This window comes from Sceloporus occidentalis, unplaced genomic scaffold (assembly GCF_023333645.1).
Source record: "Sceloporus occidentalis isolate IW3139 unplaced genomic scaffold, rSceOcc1.0.p SCAF_7, whole genome shotgun sequence".
NCBI classification, from domain to species: domain Eukaryota; kingdom Metazoa; phylum Chordata; class Lepidosauria; order Squamata; family Phrynosomatidae; genus Sceloporus; species Sceloporus occidentalis.
The window spans coordinates 17,028,740-17,050,820 of record NW_028316987.1 but is presented as its reverse complement, the minus strand read 5'-3'; the positions used below and the strand labels follow the sequence as shown (position 1 = coordinate 17,050,820).

The following is a 22,081-nucleotide window of genomic DNA, read 5'->3' as shown; positions in this document are numbered from 1 at the left end:
TAAGATTCATGTGTGTTGCATATGTTTAAGCAGACTTTGGTATTAAATGCATTTTATGCTTCATTCCAGGCAACCTTGAGTGGCTTGACAAGAACAAATCTAGTTTTCTGATCATGTGGCGACGTCCAGAAGAATGGGGCAAGCTCATCTATCAGTGGGTAAGAGCAAATAAGGGTGTATGTACTGCATTGGCCAACATTACATAATTAATTCTACTTCTAAATGCTGTGGGTGGGAGTCCTGGAGATCTGTGGAAGTACATCTCTATCCTGTGAAGTAGCTGGTGATACATTTATACATAACTAAAAGTCAAGAGATCTTTCTTTCTCTCCCTCTCTGTCTCTCCCCCCCCCCAACCTAGGTGTCAAAGAATGGACTTACCAACTCAGTTTTCACATTATATGAGCTATCCAATGGGGAAGAGACAGAAAATGAAGGTAACTATGCATCTGGCATATTTCACACTGTAGTGATATGTAGAGGCAGGGCAATTTCATGCTCATACGACTTATTTGTCTTTCTCTGCCTCTTTTATTCAACATAGCAAGCTCCATTTCCTTATGTTCCTAAAGAAACCTACTTGCTGATCTATGCCTCGCCCTGCTGAACATTTCTGTAGCTTTTTAAAATTATCTTTCCTTAAAACCAAAATGAAGGGAAGTTTTGAAAATCCAGAGCAGCAAATCATACATTTCAAATAGGGTTTCATCTTAAAACTTTAAGTCATATGATTTTATTCAAATAATGTTTCCATCCTTGACATCGTACGACAGTTGGACAATATGGCTCCATTATTGATTTGTGTAATGTGACCTGAAAGATGGCCATGTATATTTTAACCACATATATTTTCAAAATGAATTTGTGCTAAAATTATTCCAATATTGCATTTTCTACACAACTTAACAGGTAAACTAATTGTTCCTAAGTGTAGTTCAACTGGCAATATTAATTGTTTCATCCATTATTCAGTATTCCTGTGATCTTAATGCAGTACCATCACATATAAATGGACATCCCTTTATATGATTAGCATGGCAAAATATCAGAATTACAAATTCCTTGAACTCATGCTTCTGCTACCATCTCATTTTATAAATCCTTTAAATATTGATCAGAGTAGCTTTTGAAGGAGTGACTACAGCAAGCAACAGGAGCTGCAGTAATCACCTAGTTGGGTGGGCAAGAATTGATATTACTAGCAAAAACATTATACAGTTTTCCTTTTTTAAATTTCTTTCAGTAATATGCCATCTTGTGCAATTATAAATTTATTTTCTGTATGTTATAGAAGCTTCTTACTTGGAGATATTGGCAAAGAGGAATATGAACCTCTTTGATAGATGTCACGCTTCCTCAAACGATTATTTATAGTTTTTTTTCTAATAAGTATGTATTTAATTTGTAGTTTTCAGGATCAGAACCTTCAAACTATGGGTCAAGTTTGAAAATGGAGAAATAACTTTTGCTTTCTAATCAATATTCCCATCTTGTTGTTCAGATTGTTTGCATTACAGAATGGTCAGAGATGCTGGGAATTGTAATCTAAAACATCTGATGAGTGCCATGTTAGAGGAGGTTATAATATATTGTATTGCCCCTGTGGCAGTGGTGCCACAGGAGCAATACAAAGGGTGTTTGCAAGGCAAAAAGGCAAAAGCAACGTATTTGGAGGAACAGCAGAGGGAGGAAGGAACCAGTGGTGGCAGCTGCTGCTTGTTGAAGCACTACACAGACCACACGCCATACATTTCCTTCACTTCTGTGCACCAGAAGGTGCTTATAGTACTATTAAAAAGCTGTTGTTACTATTAGGTTGGAACAAAGAAAGCAGGGTCAGGAAGAAAAGGAAGGAAGGTGTGTTGGATTTATTTTTCATCTCAGGAAGTAGCAAAATGCTTTGTTGCTTCATAGGTAAAGGTCTGAATTTTGAAATTTTGAGATTTTGAACTGAACTGAAAAGTTTTAGCAAAGGTTTTAGTAAAGCCACCCTGAAGGACTGTGCACTTGAGAAAGTTAACTGCTTGGAGTCTGCCTGGATGAGAAACATATTAAAAGTGTGATTAATACAGTACCTCACAGACAGGACTTAATCACTGAGCAGAGCAAACTAGGAGAAAAATAAATTGTACCTTCAAAGCTGTCAAAGACTTTGGACCAGAATTCTATCTAGCCTCTCAGGTCATCATGAGAGGTCTTACATGACCCACCACACCATCTAAGGTAAAGTGGAAACATCTAAGAAGGCTATTGTGGACTCTCTTACCTGGTGAGAGTCACATTGTCCTTTCTTTGACGATATATCACATGTTCAAAGCATGAAACCTCATCCTTACATTCTATGAAATTACTCTAGCCTCCACTTGGCATTACTGATATATTACCATTGCTCAGGTATATTTCTGTTCTTGGGAGTCTTAAAGGCCAGAAACCTATTCTGTTTCAAAAATCAAAACCAAAGTGTTGGATTCTACACTGAAATGTAAAATTATATATATAACCAGGACTTGGAAAGTTATTTTTCAAAAGTAATTAGTTTACATTACAAATTACAAAGTGTTGTCATTGGTCATTACAGTCTTTATAAAAAGAAACTTGTCACATTTCTCATTGCATTATTTGCTACATTTCCTTCTTTTTTTAATTCTTAAGATTGATAATAACATGGCATAACATTTTAAAAAAACCAAATTTTTAACTATTTAGTTAATAGCAGGCTATTAAATCGCCTCTTTTTTTTTTAAAAAAAGGTGCAGGTATTGATGATACTTGTAACCTATTACTTCAGAACTGTTTACACAGCCATATTGTACTTATAACCTGCAGAATCAGAATACTGTCTTTTGTGGTTCCCTGCACATCTGGTTAAGTTGTCTCCTTTGTAGCCTGCTATCCTATGAAGTATCTGCTCACTCTTCCTGTGGGGAGGGAGTTGTGTGTAGTTACTATTTTTTTTTCAACCAAGCCTGTTTCATCCTCTTCTAGAGTTCCATGGTTTGGAAGAATCCATGCTGCTCCGTGCTCTGCAAGCTTTACAGCAGGAACATAAAGCCGAAATCATCACCTTAGATGATGGGCGAGGTGTCAAGTTCTTCTAACAGAGATCCTGCTCTGGTTTTTCTAGCCTGACTGGGCAAACACCTTTTCTGGGTTGAAGGGCTTCTCTGTGCTCTGGTTTTCTTGCATCGAAGGCCAAACATCAAAATGTTGCCTTGGTGGCTCCGCATCTGACTCTGTGTTTCTCCTTGCTGCTGCTGTAGCTTCGTTCCTTTGAGGCGTGTGATGTTGATGATGCTCTGAATAGATTTATGGGAAACAGGGTTCAGTCAACATGAAGCAAATTTTGGCTCTTTGATTTTGACCTTCCAACTGCAGGGCACATCACAGACCCTGCTGCTTGTAGCACTGAGGCACAATTTTGGGATCAAAAATACAGTACTCCCCTCTTGTGGGCCAGGAGGCCATGCAGACTGTGCTGTCCATGACAGGATGAGGCATTAAGGACTTTGGGAAAAATTAAACAACACATTATTTACTAGAATAGTCCTGTGTGTTGGCTTTTCTGTGTGTGTTCTTTAGGAGGTGCTTCAAGTCTTCATCTCCCCACCACAACCTGTTACTTTAATCCCCTGGAATTCAGTCCTCTTCTTTCTGTAGCAGTAAAAAAAAAACCTGAGTCTAGTCCACATTTCACCAACTCTTGAAGAAAAGAGTCAACCCCATTGCATAGAAGTAAATGTGCCTTCTAATTCAGACTCATTTCATCTTTCAAAACCATGAGTTCTACCTCAAAAGAACACTTCTTTTGCAATTTATAGTCAGCAATGTTTGGACAACAATATAATGGCTATCCATCTCTTTATAGTTTTGATATTCTTTTCTCTGTTTGTTATATTTACAATACTAAGAATAAGAAAACCAGTAACCTTGAAAATTTGTTGGCAATTCTGTTAAGACCTTTGTTGCACCTGTATACTAAAGAGCCTTCATATGCTTGGGGAAAAGGAAACTGGCCATGCGTCAAAGGGAAGCAGAATCTCTCCCTGTCATTGATAGTTGTCAGAGGCAGGCTTGGCTCTCATTCCAGTGATGCATCTACTTCATCTTGCCACTAGGTTCCATGGAGGAGAAAATTCAATACTGCCATGGCCAGCTACCCTTCTGCTGTCAGAATCCCACTTGGAGACAAAGGGGTGTGCATATTTGTGACAAGTAGTTGAAACAGGTCTGGCTGAAATTTGCCAGAAAAGAAAAATATCGGTCATTTTTAGTCTTCTTTCAATTTTGTCTGGGGTTTTTTTGTCATGCAGAAAAGCTTTCAGGACCTGATATAGTTGTGAGATGTCTTCTGTGTCCATCCCAAAGTGCACACAGCATTCTCTAACCTCATTCCCTGTATCTCTACAGTTTTATTGAGCCAAAAATCCCAAAGCATGTACAGTGGACTCTTGTATTCTCTAGGGTTAAGTTCCAAGATCCCCTGTGGATACCAGAATCCATGGATGTTCAAATCCCATTAAATACAGAGGATAGTAAAATGGTGTTCCTTATATAAAATGGCAAACTCAGGGTTTGCTTTATGGAATTAATATATATATTTAAAATATTTTCAAGCTGTGGATGCTTGAGTCTGTGGATACAGAGGGCTGACTAAAAGTTAAAAAGGGAAATACATCTTGGATGCTAAAAACAATAATAGCAAAATGGGAAGAGTATATAATTTTTCTGTGTTGCCTGGCATAGAGATCATTGTACTGTACTATGACACTGTAAATTTCTGCCCCTTAACTTCCTCCAGCCTTTTTGAGCTTCTGAATGAAAATTGATGGGATCTCAGGAGGACTTTAAGCTATGAAAGCAAACGGAATAGCAGATTGTCACAAGACCAGTTTGAGGCCCAGGTACCTTGTTCGTAAGAAAAGAAACAGTCCCTCTGACCCTTGGCATTTGGCTGCCGAAACTGTGATTAGACTGTCTCCTTGTATGTTGAAGGAGAGAGATGTGGACATGTGTACCTCGCCCTTTTCAAATGGTTATATGCAAGTAAGGCTAGCCTACGTCCTGTCACTGCAAATCTGGAGAAGGGAGTTTATTCTTCTGGTAGCTGTTAACTTTATTTTCACCATTTTCCAGCAGCAGATAAATGCTGCTGATAACCAGGTAGCTCTGGCCTCCTCTTTCACAAGCAGCTGAGAGGAGACAGGGAGAGAAGGAACTGCACCCTGGTGACAAGGACTGTGCAGCTCATAGGAAGACAACTTGGTAAATTTCCAAGTAGCCCTCCATGTTCCACTTAACCTTCTATACACATTGTTTGCCTGGCCCTGCTACAAGGCTCACCAGAGCTCAACTCACATAGGAGTCCTTCAGAGGTTAGTGGCAGGAGCTTCACATTACATCCTCCCCTCCAGCTCTCATCTGTTCTTTAGGCAAGGAGGTAAACATTTTTCTGCTGGGACAAAATGCCTGTACTGCAGCCACTCACTCACAAAACAGCATTACAGTACTACATCTCCCATTTATTTAAAAATAAAATTGATCCAGAAAACCTTTCAGGGATAGATAAAAGATCAGGTGGTGGTTGTTTTTTTAAAGGTGGGTGACACCCTCTGAGAAAACTGGTAGGTTCCTTTTGCTGATCAGTTGCTGCTCACACCAAAACTTTGGGGGGGAAATGTAAGTGGATCCTGAAGTTGTAGAGATTGTGCTCTTCTTTTGTTTTTATGAAGTCAAACTTTTTGCTGTTTGAGAAATGACAAAAGGAGACATGATGAGGGGGATGAAAATAAATGGATTAGGTGGAATCTCTCTTATGGAAATTATCTAGATTTGCTTGTGTATCTAGATTTCAAGCCAATGTCATTTTATGGCCTTTAGAGGGAGTCTGTGCACTCGTCTAGCAATGTCTCTAGCTAGCTATATTTGCAGTCCATCCTTTAGACTAGAGAAACTGTCAGTGCACTAATAATTCAACCAAATCCTATGTAAAGTCCTTGCTTCCACTCTTGTGAAGCTCCCAGTGTTAGGATGAGGTTGTATGTCTTTACCACTTTTTATCCATACTCTAATACCCCAGGTCCTTACTGTCTTTTTCTTGATGTTTACCAACTTAATTACTTGGCAAATTTGTTCAAGCTGGTGTGAAATTTTCATCTCTTTCCATCGTCTTTTAGGACTTGGTATCTAAGGCTGCTTGAGGACACTGTACACATGGACATCAAACATTAGATAGACTATATAATTGGAAGCAGAAGATGGAAATGGTCTATCCCTGCAGCCAAAACTAGACCAGGCACTGACTGTGGAACAGACCATGAACTATTTGTTTAAAAAAATAGAAGGAAGCTGAAGGAGAAAACAAAAACCGTCATCATACCAAAATATGATCTGAACAATAAACAGTATCAGCAGAATTTTCCAATAATGTAAGAAATTGATTTGCGCTATTAAGCATAAAAGAGGAACCATAGTCAGAAGTCAAGGACATAATGAAGGAAGAATATGGAAAGACACAGTGGCCAGAAAAGAAAAGAAAAAAGTGAGATGTGAATTGTAATCTAAGATATCTGGAGGGCATCATGACAATGAAGAGATTGTCTCTAATAATTTATGGTATTATCCATTCCACAGAACTCACTCCTGATTGGTTGTTTGCTGGATGATGTTCTATGGGTGGCAAAGTTTAAAACAGCTCCTTGGGACAGATTATTATCTGGTAAAGTTGAGTTTTGCTGGAGCTGCTGACCTCTGCAATGGTAGAGAATGTACTGAAATATTTCAGAATCAGAATACCATGAATCTAGATTAATTCCTGAGCACCCCTGGGGCTTTTCTTTTTCCTTGAGTCCTGTTGAAGCCCATAGAATAAGGAAAACAACTTGCGTGGTAGACATGATTGGTCCTGAACTTTCTTCCCTGCTTACCACATTTATACTTCTTGACTTTTTGAGGAATTGTGCAGGGGGAGGTAGACGGCAAAATGGGGGTAGAGGAATTAGAGACATTATTGTTAGAGACCAATGCCTATGTCAATAGATGTGTATCACTTGAGGATATTCTTATGAGGTCAAATACAGAGTAATAAAGCCAAGGGATATGGATTAAACTAGAGACATGGCTAACAACATAACTAAAATTTTTGAGTAAACCAAAGGCCATATGGACATACCTACTAACTAGGTCGTGGCGTGGGATGTGTACATTGCAAAACAGCAAAGGTAAAACACTTCATAAGCAGTAAACTGCTCAGAAAAAGAGTGCATAATATACAGTCAAACCAAAATGTAAGTGTGACAAGACGTCATATTAAAACTGCAGCCTGATACAAGGGTAGAACCTTGGGGATAAAACTAATTTCCCCTGAATAAATAAAACTAGTAGTTTAAGGGAATGGAGAATCACATTCTCTGAATGATAGAAAAGTTCATTGTCAAAAGCAAAGGTAAAGGTGTCAGTCTTTAAAATGGGAATAGGGGAGACTGGCCCCTACTCAGATCAGGCTCATTTAATTTCACCCAGCCTATCTTGCAGCAAAAGTAAAAGTGAACCAGGGCAACTCTCAGGCTGTCCAATCAGTTCCTTGCATGTTCTGCCTCCAGCCTGTAGAAGCCCAGCTTTCAAAGTAAGGACCAAGGAGACTCTATGTAGGCATAATATGTGCCTGTATAACAGTAGATGGGATCAAGTGTGAGGCAGCTTGATCAGTACCTTTATAGGAACTGTCAAGCATAGATGACATGACCCTGGGCAGCGTTCCGCCCAAGAGGGGATGCTTTGAAACTGTGGCTGTTCTTCGGTTGAAAGAGTCCTTTTAATTTTTCTGTGTGGCCCCTGATTTGATGTGTTTCTATTCCAATAGTGAAAAAAGTTCCCCATCTAGTCTATATCTCTGAGCTTTTGGGACAGCCGTTTATTCCATTATTTTGACTGAAGAAGTTGCAGCAGGGATGAGACTCATGAGATGTTGTTGGACTACAATCATGAGAGTTTGGTGAACTACAACTGCCTTAACCCTAGCCACCATAGCTAATTTTGAGGAATGCTGGGACTTGCAATTCAGTGGGCCTGCATGATACCTATCTAATCCTTACAGTTCCTCTTTATTTAAAAAAAATGGTTATAATCTATGGATGAATCCATCAGCATTGAGAGCATCAGTAGGGAATTTCCTGGCTTGCTGGAGGGTGTGGGACATTTGCAAGACTAAACTAGTTGTAAATGCAGTGTCAATTTGCATATGCATTGCACCTAATGCCTCTTAATAATCAAATCAAAGCTGAAGAAGAAACTTCAGAATATGAAGTATCTAGGCAAAACTGTGAAGGCTGAAGAAACCTCAGAATGGGCCAGCAAAATATTTGCAGAACTTGCAGTAGAAAACCACTAATACTGTACAGATATGCATAGTTTTTTGAGATGTCATCAGGATAATGAAAGGCTAGCAATTTGCCCTCACTGGTTTATATCGCTCAAGATCTGTCAACTGCATGTGTATTTAGTGTACTGCATTCTTAGTGGGATGGATGAAGGGGTGTCATGAGAGGGGTGCAGGCATGCATGTCGCACCAGATGTCATCCTAAAGGGGAGGCTGACACCACTGTTCCCTAAACATCTGTCTTTTGACAGATACAGACTGTTGCTTTTGTCTGTATCCTTTTAAAACAACTGAAGAGATGGTGTGAATGTGGCCAGGCTTAGTGGGAGGAGAATGGAGAGGCCTCATGTTTGTTTGTTTTTAAATAAAGTTTAATTTTTAAAAAAATTAATGTAAAAAAATTAAAATATTTTTAAATTTTTCTTTTAAAATTTCACATCTTAACCAATTTTAACTTTAACCTCATGAAACTATGTACATATAAATACATTTAAGTTGTGGTTATGACATTGTAATTTAAAGGTATCTTTTGAATATTGGTGTGAATATTTATATCACAGCTATTAGCATTACATTCAGTGATATACAGGAATTATGATTCATGAGAGACATTAGTACAAAAAACATTACTAAGGATTCTGTGTGATGTGGTATAGGAGAAGATCACTGTGATGTGACATCATGAGTTATGACACCAAGTGATGCCAATCTTAGTGACATCACTCATTGGAAGTGATCAAAGTGGATTAAAAGAGCAGCAAATATTCAACATCTGTAACACAGCTTAGAATAAATGTTAGCTTTCCTGATGTTAGACTGCAGCTCCCATTTTATCTCACCATTGGTCATACTGGCTAGGGTGGGTGGGAGTTGTATCCCAATAATGCTTGGAGGACCACTGATTGCCAACCTCAGTTTAGAAGATGCCACTTCCCCATCAGCTGCACAGAAGATATTTGCTAACAAAATTCAAGTTGAGGTAGAACAGATGAGCTACTTAAAACATCCTAGAAAAGGGAGGCACTATCCCAAACCAAGAAAAGCAAAAATAGTGAAATTATAACCTTATGGAAATAAACTTATTCCAGTGCTGGTGACCTGTTTACAGTATTTGTACCTCTGAGATAGGAAGAAGTGGACATACAATGGCATAGCCATAGCAAATTCAAGAACTTCCAAAATAGGATGGATGCTATCAACCTGGACACAAAACTAAAGTATTATGATGAAAAGAAAGAATGAACAGCCCATATTAACTGTTTTACAAACTGCAGTAAGAACAGTGTGAAGTCGAAGGCTTTCATGGCCAGCATCCATAATTTTTTGTGGGTTTCTTGAGCTATGTGGCCATGTTATAGAAGAGTTTATTCCTGACATTTCGCCAGCATCTGTGGCTGGCATCTTCAGAGAACTGCACTAAGAACAGTTCAACTAAAAGGAGAAACACCCGGTATCATATCCTTCAAGAACATTGGTGCCAAGTCACCAAAACTATTGTGTCAGGCTGGGAGAAATTTCACCCATGTGTATATGGTTGGCTAGTCACATTAGCAATCTGCAAACCTCTTAGCATATTTGAGGAAGAGCAGACTTCATCTCCATGGTTAAACCCACTCTACCTGGTAACTCCCTGTTCTCGCTATCCCTGACTGCTAATCAGGGAACACTTGCTCCTGTTCTTATATAACAGGACAGAAGTCAGAATTGCAAAGAAGGAAGAGCTTCTGTGCTGACCTGTCAAAAAGTCAAGAGCCATGGAGACCCTTCATGTCACACTTAGATGCATTTTCCTTCCTTTCATCCCCCATTTGGTGTACAGGTCATGGTACTGAATGTTGAAAAGAGAGATGTACTGTACTGTGCAGTTTTCCTTGTTGTTCTTCTTCTGAGACTTCATTTGGCATTACAATTGGAGCGCAGATTATAAAAAAGTTGGAAACTGCTCAAGAAGCAAGGCTTCAGTTTCTTTAAATAAAGGATCTTGTACAATGATGGTCAGCATGAAACTCAGAAAGAAGTTTGAGTTTATTTATTATATGGATTAAATGTTGAAACTGGAAAATATTGAAACTGGGCTGGATGCGGGAAAACAAACTCAAGTTGAATCCAGAGAAAACAGGGGTACTTGCGATAGGCACCCTAGGTCTGGGGATGGAGATTTGTCTACCAGTCCTGGACAGGGTCACATTTCCCCTAAAGGACAAAGTTCCCAGTTTGTGAGTACTCCTGGATCCATCACTACAGCTGTCATCTCAAATAGATGCGATGGCCAGGAGTGCTTGGTACCAACTTTGGTTGATATGCCAACTGCGTCCCTACCTGGACCAAAAAGACCACTGCGTCCCTACCTGGACCAAAAGGACCTTGAAGCAGTAGTACATGCACTGCTAATCTCTCCTTTAGACTTCTGTAATGCGCTGTACTTGGGGCTACCCTTGTACCAAGTTCAGAAGCTTCAACTAATCCAAAATGCAGCAGCCAGATTGGTCACTGGTAATTCTAGGTTTAACCATATAACACCAGTGTTAAAATCTCTACACTGGCTGCCAATTAGCTTCCGGGCACAATACAAGGTGCTTGTCATTACCTTTAAAGCCCTATATGGCTCGGGCCTGAGTTACCTGTGGGAACGCCTCTCCCTACATAATCCACCCCACACACTCAGAACATCAGGGAAGAATTTGTTGGAACATTGTAATACTCGATTAACCACAACTTCCCATAGAGCATTCACTGCTGCAGCCCCTAAATTATGGAATAGTCTGCCGGAGGAGATCTGTCTTATCACTACCTTAGATGCCTTTAAGAAGGCACTAAAGACGGATCTCTTCCAGCGGGCTTTCCCATTGTACTTGGTATAGAGATGATGATTGTATTAGTAGTTTATTGACTGTTCAATTGCAATGTATTATTTTAATGATGTAATCCCGCTTCGATCCTTGGAAGAGGCGGGACATATTCAAGGGAAGTAATAGTGCCACTATTGGTCAGTCTCCATCTGGAATATTGTGTCCAGTTCTAGGCACCACAATTTAAAAAGGATGTTGAAAATCTGAAGTGTGTCTAAAGGAGGATGACTAAAATGGTGAAGGGTCTGGAAAACATGACCTGGGTTTGTTTAGCCTGGAGAAGAGAAGGTTAAGGGGTGATCTGATAGCCCTGTTTAAATACTTGAAGGGATGTCATATTGAGGAGGGAGCTAACTTGTTTTCTGCTGCTCCAGAGACTAGGACTTGGAGCAATGGATGCAAGCTCCAGGAAAAGAGATTCCACCTGAACATTAGGAGGAACTTCCTGACAGTAAGGGCTGTTGACAGTGGAACACTCTCCCTTGGAGTGTAGTGGAGTCTCCTTCCTTAGAGGTCTTTAAACAGAGGCTGGATGGCCATCTGTCAATGGGGATGCTTTGATTTGGTTTTCCTGCATGGCAGGGGGTTGGACTGGATGGCCCTTGCGGTCACTTCCAACTCTAGGATTCTATGATTCTAAGATATAAATAAAAATTATTATTATTATTATTATTATTATTATTATATTAAAAATAAGACAGAAAATTTAGATTGTTGATTTCTTGACAGTGCATTTTAAAATCATATTTTGGCTTACTGGATTTTTTTCAGACAAGAAACAGGAAATGTGCTATATTTAAGGAGAGGCTTTCAGTGTAGACGAAAATTACGTTGGGGGGTTTTCTGTCTCTTTAGGTGAAAAATAATTATACTTCCTTATAGTAAACTTTTTAATAACTGTTCTTTACAGTTATAATTGTTGAGCTTAAGGTATTTATTTTTGAAGTTTTCCTTATTGAAAAAGTACAGTTACACCAAATTCTAAGTCTACTATTTGCATTTAGAACAGATACCCCCAAGCATGACAGATAATGAAAAGTGCTATAATTTATCTTAGAGAGAAATAGCAATTAATAATGTTATTTAAGGCTAGAGGTAAAGTACAACTAATTAAGTTGGGGACTGAGTAGAAGTAAAGTGCAATTTGTGTAATATGTTCCTTTAGGTTAGTACAGAAAGTCAATATAGTATTTTGTTGTTAGAGGTGAAAAATGCTATCAGTTCCTTTTAAAATAGTTTTTATGTAAAATATTACTTGTCAATTCAGTTTTCTATAAAAATGTTATAGTGGAGGCTAAAGTCTAATTTCACTTGTTACTGAAACTAGAGTACACTTGTTGAACAATAGAGCCTTGATAAAAGTTGACTTATTAAGTTATTATTGATTTAACAGCTCTGCTCTAATTGGGTTTACACTAAGTGGAAAATGTGATTCAACTGCTTTATTTAAATTTTATTTTTAAACTATTAATCTATTTCCAAACTCTGTTCATGGATGATAAGAATGTAAAACTCAGGGGACATACTTTATCAGACCATGCACCTATTTTTAAATATTGGGAAAGATCATCAGTCTGGTGTAATTAGGGTTGCTATAACCCGGCTGCAACTGGGAATTTCCCGGTTTTGGCGGCCCCGGGCCCCTCCCTTCACGGGTGCCGCCAAAAACCAGGACCCCCCCCCCCCCGGTTGCAGCCGGGTTGCTGCGGCTTGCAGGGCCTCGCTGCCCTCCTCCTCCTCGGGGAGGCGGGGAGAAAGAGGAGGGCAGCGCCAGCGAGGCCTGCCTGGGGTGCAGGAGGCAAAGCTGGAGGCGGCACCTCCCCACGTGCCCCGCCACCCTCCTCCTCCTCCGCCGCCCCCTCTCCCCCAGGCCGCGTGGAGGAGGCAAAGGTGGACGGAGCCAGCGCCTCCTGCGTGCGCCCGCGCCACCTTCCCCTGCCTCCCCGCGTGGCCGCGCCACCCACCTCCTCCTCCTCTGCCCCCTCCGCGTGGTGAATGGAGGAGGGGGAGAAGGAGGAGGAGGAGGAAAAGGAGGAGGGGGAAGGAGAAGAAGGAGGAGGTGGAGGAGGAAGAGAAAAAGGGGAGGTGGTGAGTGAGTGGCCAGAGGCCTCAAGGTGGTTTTTTTTTTGGGGGGGGGGGGTTGTGCTTTTAATGCTAACAAGTCTCCCTTGTTTTGACAGTGATAGTGTGATGATGATGATGATGATGATGATGATGATGATGATGATGATGATAATGATGATAATGATGATGATATGACTCAGCTTGAGAGACATGCAGGCACTGTTTCAGAAGCCGAGAGAGTGTGACTTTCCAAAGTGCCTTTTCTGTGTGTTTTTGGTTCTGAGGCATGGCCAATGTAAATTGCTGTGATTTTTACAAACTCGTGTGCAGTGAAGAAAAACCAAAGTCCCTTGACCAAGTACACACTTCTGAGAAGTACACTTGGTGCAAGAACTGTGAAACCACCTTGACATGTTCAACATGCATAGCCATGTTATACCATGCTAAGTGTTAAACCCAAGGGGTTTGGCTATGGAATAAGCCTCTGAAATATGCAAGAGGCTACGTTAAGTAAAGCCATGTGAAATGCCCAAATGTGCTGTTGTGTGTGTTTTGGAATGCAGGTTGGGGGTGGCCAGAAAGGGAAGTACATTTCTGCCATCTGTCTAGAAATAATGGCCAAATGTCCTCCATTTTGATCATGCCTAAGAAACAGGCATTTATATTAATATTTTAAAAAAAAAGCATCAATTTTTTTCACGTGTCCTCCATTTTTAAAAAATGTGTCCTACATTAGAAATTTTGTCCTACATTTGTCCTACATTTGTCCTACATTTGTCCTGGTTTGGAGGTCCTGACTTATGGCAACCCTAGGTGTAATAGAGGCTAGTGTTCTGTCTCTCCTTAGAGAAGGAATAATAATCAATCTATGATTCTTGGGATGACTATAGGATTACACTATTAATCATTTTATTAAGCTATAGGAGTGAAATGACAAAACAGTAATATGGAATGTATAAAGAGCAGCTAAAATCATCCTTGCAAGGAAACTGGCTGAATCTGCACTGCAGAAATAATGCAGTTTGAGACTGCTTTAACTGCCATGGCTCAATGGTATGAAATTCTGGGACTTGTAGTTTTGTGAGATATTTTGCTTTCTTTGTCATAGAGTTCTGTTGCCATAATAAACTACAAATCCCAGGTTTACATAACACTGAACCATGGTAGTTAAAGCAGAATTGAACTGCATTATTTCTCTGCAGTTTCAGCCTGAGAGGTTCCAGAGTAGACTATCTTTTTATAAGGAATATTTGATGATATTTGGAAAGTGACAGAAATGTCAGAATGTACTGAAGGTAAAAATTTAAAAAATGAAAGGTAAGTGGTAGCTTTATTGATTAATTGATTGAAATAATTTCTGTATCACCTCCCAGCCCACAAAGGCTCCTTAGTTGATGAACAAATAAAAAACAATTAAAACAATTAATCTTGGTGGCCACCTTTTATGACTTTTATAAAGAGCCAGCATAGTGTAGTGGTTTAAGCATTGGACTAAAACTCTGGAGACCAGGGGTTAATTAGATTCCTAATAGCAAATATCTTGTTGTGCAGCTTCACAGAGGAATAAATACTAAAGTGGTAAGTCTCTAATCTCCTGCTCACCACATCCTAAAACTAGGAAACCCTGCCAAATAGCAGTATGTTGACACTTTATGGAATTCGATCTTTATATAGATGTTCATAACACAAGTTGGTATATCAACACACCAATAAACACATTTGTGTTATCAGCACCTGCACAGCCTATAGTCTAGGGTCAACAAACAACACTCTGTATTCAAGGATCAACAAACAACACTGCATCGGACTTGCATTACCAATACCTGGATGGACAAAAGGAAGAAAAGTAACCACATTAGTTGTGACTTTCTATAAAAGCTGACCACGTTTAAATGGGACAAGTCCAAAACACATGGTTAAGGAAGCATCAGCAGTACTACATCTTCAACAATTTGATGACTTTTAGAATTTGCCACATAATTCTAGCTGCTGGAATTGTTGGCCAAACACTGCCTTTTTAAAAATAAAATAAGAACCAAGTACTGTCCATTTGAATAGAAGTGCCAGAAATTAAGACTCCAAGGCTGGCCATGGTGGATTACTTTTTGTAAGTAGATATGTTCAAAAATTAGTACAATATAACCAGTATGCTCAATGATATATAAGATCTGGAAGGCCAAACCCTCCCTCCTTGATTGGAATTTGCATCCTTTTCATTGAAATTCTAGAAGTAGATGCATCCCCCAAAATCTTTTAAACAATTAATTTAGTTTTTGAAAATACTTGCAAGATATATGTAGAGGAATTCCGTGAATAACATAAACAGTTCTAGGGCTAACATTCATTTAAACTGGATTTACCTTACCCCACAGACTCATCTTTAAGTCCACCTAGCTATCTAAATCTTGTACACTATCTTTTATCAGATTACTTATATTAACATTAATAATCTGAGATAAGTCTCTAGGGATAATTATATCCAAATAAGTACAGTGGGGCCTTGCTATCTATGGGCTTGCCACCTGCACATTTAAGCATCTGCTGATGGCAAGCCCTGTTGTCCCCAATGGTAGCATATGTATGCAACTGTGATAGCAGCCACATGTATGTCGTGCCACCACTAAGGGCAATGGGACTTGAGGTACCACCATTTTTTTTGTACCCATTGGCTACAAATTCATTTTTTCCTTCTTTCCTGGAAACTCACAAAAATCAGCAGTTAACAGCTCAGTGACTTTCAAGATTATCACACAGGGCAGGAGAGATCGCCCATCCTTACCCTTTCCTTATTGCATCCTCACTTATCCTGTCCTTCTCCCGTCTGTGGCACCCATCATTGTATTAACTGGAGTTTCCATTAATACACAGTGACGAGGCCACGCCACTTCAGGGACGGGAGAAGGATGGGATAAGCACAATGTCATGTGAAAATCTTATTGTGATGGAGTGATAACACCAGGGTAAGAATGGGATAATCATGACGTCATGTGAAAATCTCCATGCAATTGTGCGAGAAGGACAGGACAAGGACTTACTGACCCCCATGTGATAATCTCCAGTGGTTCAGGGACCACCACTCTGAGTAGACATCATCTAGCCCCATTTAGCTGGATGAATTTCAGCTTTCAGTGCCTGAGTCTTTTGACAAGTGTTGTAGCTCTATCCTAGGGAATCCTGGGGGTGCCATTAAACATTATGGTACGTATAATGAAATTGTGTCCCTTATATAAAATAGCAAAATCAAGGGTGGGTTGTTGTTGTTGTTGTTATTATTATTATTATTATTATTATTATTATTATTATTATTTTGGAATGTATATCTTTTTGGAATATTTTCAAACTATGAATAGTCCTATCCGTGGATATGGAGGGCCACTTGTACTCAACTATATTTTTCCAATTAACTTACCTTTGTTAAAAAGCCTTGTTGGCTTGCAATCTACCCATAACACTGTGAGCAAGACAAATGCTTAACATTTTACTTGCTAAGCAACAAACCCTTGAACGAATCTACATTTAAATTATTCCTCTCATTTGGCCATTGTGTTGAAATTAAGGAAAACAACCTTTTCAACGTTTGCATTGTGCTTCGCAGTGATGCTCCAAATGGAAGACATTTTGGAATTCCTCCTGGGCAGAAGGCTGAAATGTAAGACATGTCCTGGAAAAGGAGGACATCTGATTACCCAGCTTCAATTGCTATAAGCTGAGTTCAAAATGCAAAAGTAGTTTGCACTCTATTAACTCAATGAGAGGTGAGAGGAGAGGAAGGGTGGAAAATTACACTTCCCATTAGGCTCAAGCAAAAGTAAACTACTTTATCCTCTCTTAGCTTGTGTGTTATTCCTCACCAAGAATTCTTCCCATCTTGAGCACACTCTGGTGTTGTTTGGCCACATATTTCTTGGTTTTCATTTGTGAAATAGTGGATATTGGTGAGTCTTGAGGTTGATGGTGGCCCTTAGACCCTCTGAAGTTGCCAACCCTTAAAATGGAGGGGTAGATGTCTCCATTGGCATACTCTTTGTAGAATGCCCTCCTCATGGAGGTTCACCTGTCATTCAATCTGACATTCTTCCTATGATAGGCAAAAAAAGATATATATCTTTAATCATTTTGTTTCCTTCATCGGTGATATAATTGTTTTAACTATTTTTCTACGATCTTTATGTTGTTTATTATTATGCTTATTTTAAAAGTTGTTTCTAAGGCTGTATCTGTTTACTTTCCCCCCAAATTTTTTTTTTTGCATTGAAAGGAAGTTAAAATTCATAAAATAAATTGTATACCCCCACACATATAAACACATGCACACACAGCAGATGATTATAATCTGGTTTTTTAAAAATGACATTTCTACATTCCAAGGAGACAGTTGCAAAATACTCAAACACTCCTTTTCCAAATTTTTTTTCTTTTCGCTTGTGTTGCAAGAAAGAGTTGTCATTTGTTGAAGAATACTGCCTCTCTTAAGTGATATAAAGGCATGTAAAATACAAAAGCACACACTTTAAATATCAAAGTGTAAACATGTAAAATATAAAAACCCCGGTCATAATTTAACTTCAAAACTGCATCAAGGCTTCTACAGATTACTCATTCCTTCTCTGGTTTAACTTGAATTTCTCCCTCTACACCCCCCTCCCTGGAGTTCAAGTGTGTTTTGGAGTTGTATATATTTTCTTGCAAGTCTTAAAGGAACTGGGACTAACTCTGGCTGTTCAGTAGTAAGAGGAAGGAGAGCTGCTCACTTTTAGAGGCACTCCTTATGTTGCAAAAGGGCATTCTGAAGCTCAGCACTGAATGAAATGAAGCCAAGCAGTCTGCACATGGCCAGAGGGAATTTTTAAAACTTTCCACAGCCGAGGCCTTGCATTTAGATCTAGCATTAAGCCTTGGATCTTATCACACATGGGGGGGGGGGGTTGCAGCTCAGATCCACCGTCACTCCTGTTCTAGCAATGCAAAGCATGATGTTTTTTCACACTAGATCCAGAGTCACTCCTGTTTAGCAATGCGAATTCATGCTAAAACGTTATGTTTTACCACACCTGGTTGCCTTTCCATTGTCCTTCCGAATTGAGGGGGAAGTGAAGTCAGTTCTATTCCAAGCAAGTCACGTGATGCGGATTCAAGCAAAGTGGAGTGCGTGCACATTGTATTACCACACCGGAGGGTTCAACGATTCAAATCAGCACCCTTGCACATACTCAGTGGGGCTCTGGACGCTGCCCTCCTTCCCTGCCCCCTCCTTAGCTGTCATCCTTCATGGGGTGAAGAAGTAGTCAGGGGATGATGGGATAGGTTGCTGGGGGTTGCTGGGGCCAGGATTGGGATGTAGCCATGCAGGAGAAGGCAGAGGATGATGGGATAGGTTGCTGGGGGTCACTGGGGCCAGGATTGGGATGCAGGAGATGGCAGGGGATGATGGGATAGCTTGCTGGGGGTCCCTGGGGTCAGGATCGGGATGCAGGAGAAGGCAAGGGATGATGGGAATGATTGGATGGGTTGCAGGGTGGCAGAGATGGCATGAAGGAGGAGGAGGGGGATGACGGAGCAGGACACAGGGGGCCAAAGGGGGGGTGACATCAGAGTGGTTTTCCACACCAGACCAATTCGCAGTGCAATCGAAGTGAGCTTGGAAGCGAATTCTGTGAAGTCACTTTTTTTTAGGTTTTACCAAAATGAAGGGTCGCTTTGGAATCACTGTGGAAGCACCTTGCAAGGAGCTCCCATAGAAAGGAATGGTGTCTGATAACATTCATGTTACGACGTGAATCCGCATTGTTGGAAGTGCAGTCACGTCGGAACTGAGCCGGAAAATCCCCAAAAAGCTCCTTGTGATATACTCCCTAATCCCTTCCTCCTCCAAAACATACACACTCTGTTCCTCTCTGCCCATGTATCCCTTACACAGATAGAAATGTCAGAGGTGCACATCTGCGGTGGGTTTCCGTACCCATCTACCAGAGTTTGGAAGTGTTACTTCTTTGGACTACAGCTCCCAACGGTCATGCTGGCTGCAGAGGTTATGGGAAAAGTAGTCCCCAAAAGTAAGATTTCCAAGCTCTGCTGTCTACTACCAAATAGGGTTTTCTCCCTTTTCATGTCCCAGTGACCTTGTGCAGTAAATCTTTAACATGAGCTCAAGGTGCTTGTGTGTCTTTCCAGCACACCCTGCCTCAGCCCTGCCTCTGGGCTTCACATTCCTGCCAAAATCACCTTCTCCATCTGTCCTTGCTCTCTCTGGCCCAGGCTCTGATTCTTAATTAAACAGACTGCCTCACGAGGAAATATGGCTGATAGGGGATGAGATAAGGGGGACCCTGTCTACCATGTTTTCTTCCATCTCGCTCTCCCTCTCGGCATTCCAGGCTTTTACAAGACTGCTTGCTTTCCATTCACGACAATCTGTAACAACTCAATCTTCTAATGCAGATTGTATCCCTCCCTCCATTTATAACCAGAGGATATCTTTCCCAGCACTTTTAATGAATGGCTGCATCCATGCTGCACAATTATAGCAGTAAGGGTTCCCAGAGTGAAAACTGGGGATGGCTTGTACCTTTAATGTTGTTGTTGCTGTGTGCATTCAAGTCATTTCTGACTCATGGCGACCCTAAGGCAACCCTATCTTGGGGTTTTCTTGGCAAGATTTGTTCAAAGATGGTTTGCCATTGCCTTCACCTGAGGCTGAGTCACACAGTTGGTTGTGTAGAAGAGGACATATCAGCAGGTGTTGTGTGCGTATCGCAACCAGGTAACAACACCTGCTGAAATTCCCCTTTCTACAAAAGCATTAAAGACTTTCACTCTGGTAAGCTTTGTTTTATACCAGTTTTACTACGAAGGCTATTTCTTATCAAATTCTGGATTTGTAATTTAGAGAGACTCTAAGCATTCTAGTACATTTCCTTGAACTATTTGAGCTGTCTGCAACAAAGACTTCTAATTACCCCACCAAATTAGAAATCCCAGGATTTCATAGTAGACAGCCATGGCGGTTAAAATAGTATCAGTGGTGTAGCATCGGTCAGTGGTGTTGCTAGGGTTGGCGTTACCTGGTGCAGTAACTCAAGGTGTCACCGTCCCCATTGACTTCCTTCCATCCCACACCATAGTAATGTTTTTCGAATTAATGTTACTCCTAAATCGTAATTCACATCTATCACTGAATGCACTGGCAATAGTTGGGACATAAACAACTAGCAAAATTAAAATTATACCTTTAAATTAAAATATCATCTGCATAGAATAAATGTATTTACATATACACTGCACCTTTCCTTATGTGGGGATCCATTCCAGACCCTCCCACATAAGGCAAATACTGCATATGTTCAAGCCCCATTGAAAAGGATGGGGCTCATGTACACAGCATGGCGCAGTGCACGCGCCATGGGCACACACACCATTGCCACTTCTGTCACGCGGCTTTCGGCATAAGCTGAAAGCCGCATATGGCACACCCGCATATGATGTGGGCACACTGTACATAGTTTCATGTGCTTGCAGTTAAAACTGAGTCAAATGTGTTCTTAAACAAAGCATTTAAAACAATTTGTAATTTTTTAATTTTTTTAAATTAAAAAATTGAAATTTGAAGTTTAATTTAAAAAAGACCTGGGGCCTCTCCATTGTCCTCCCACTGAGCCTCATCCAACTCACACCATTTCTTCAGCATTTTAGAGACATAGGCAAATGTCACAGCTCATTTCTGCCAAAATGCAGATGTCTGAGGAGCAGTGGTGTCAGACCCACTTAGAGTGTCACCTGGTGCAGACCGTACCCCCTGCATTCCCTAGTGATGCCATTGGTGTGGGTATGCCCTATGCTCACTACACTGGTCAGCCTAGTCTACCCACACCATAAAGTGGAGCAGTGAGTGCAAGTTCTGTAACCATGTCATTCCTTCTTCCTTGCTCTTGCGGCTTCATTGATTTCTTCCTTTTCTTCCTATTATCAAGAGAGGACTCCCAAGCTCCCTTCTCTTCCTTCTGGCCTCCAAACATACAGACCTTTCAGTTCCCTACAACTGTCTGTCAACACATACACTCTTCCCATTTTCCTTATGGGGGGGTTGATGGGGAGACCGCAGCTCCCCGAATTGCCTAGCCAACCCCTAATGGCCAAACTGACTGCTGGATTCTGGGAGTTGTAACCAAATATGAAGCCTTTCCAAGCTTTGTACACATGCATATGAGAGAGGGAGAAGAAAGCTCACATGACCCTATTTAGTCATTTGGGAGCGTATGCAGGCAGGTAACTATGGGACAATAGCCAGTTCTAGCCTATTTTTCATGTGCATTTGATTTATATTCCTGTCTTGAATTATTTTGTTTTTCTTTTTAACGCACTTCAAAACAGGCAAGGAAAGGGAATAAAATGGAAGGGCTTGCAGAAGGAAGCAGGTGTGATTTCTGCTGCAGACCACATTTCTCCCTCTAGCCATGTGAGGAAACTCATGTTCTTCAGGGTGGTGCTTTGGCAAAAGGCCTGACAATTCTTGGGGGCAGAGGCCGTTATTTCTTCGTTAAACCCTGTTATTGCTTCCGTTTCAGCCCGTCTTCCTTCCTTCCTTCCCAACACATCTGAAGAATGGGCCTGCCAATTCCACCAGAGGGGCTGCAAAATGACGGAGCAGGTCCCTTCTAGCCCAAAAGGGCGTCTTCAGCCCTCTGAAGTCACAGCAACAGCTGGAATTGTAGATTAGACTGGAAGAGGAACGTGGAGGGGCCAGGTTGGAAGAGATAAATACAGTTATCAGGAAGATGCAGATTCTGCTTGAAGGAA

General features: G+C 40.6%; 1 protein-coding gene across 4 annotated transcripts in view; it reads left to right on the top strand.

Moving 5' to 3' along the window:
• Nucleotides 1–22,081, top strand: part of VPS25 (vacuolar protein sorting 25 homolog) — a 38,060-nt gene that overhangs the window by 3,657 nt on the left and 12,322 nt on the right. For 2 of the 4 annotated variants that reach the window (XM_089532179.1, XM_089532177.1), the window contains exons 4-5: nt 70–158; nt 362–437. In XM_089532179.1, the coding sequence (XP_089388305.1) occupies nt 70–158; nt 362–437 (165 nt within the window). Of the gene's footprint in view, nt 1–69; nt 159–361; nt 438–2,985; nt 3,542–6,173; nt 8,846–22,081 lie in introns of those variants that run through there. The other 2 variants (XM_089532180.1, XM_089532178.1) reach the window with 2 other exon arrangements.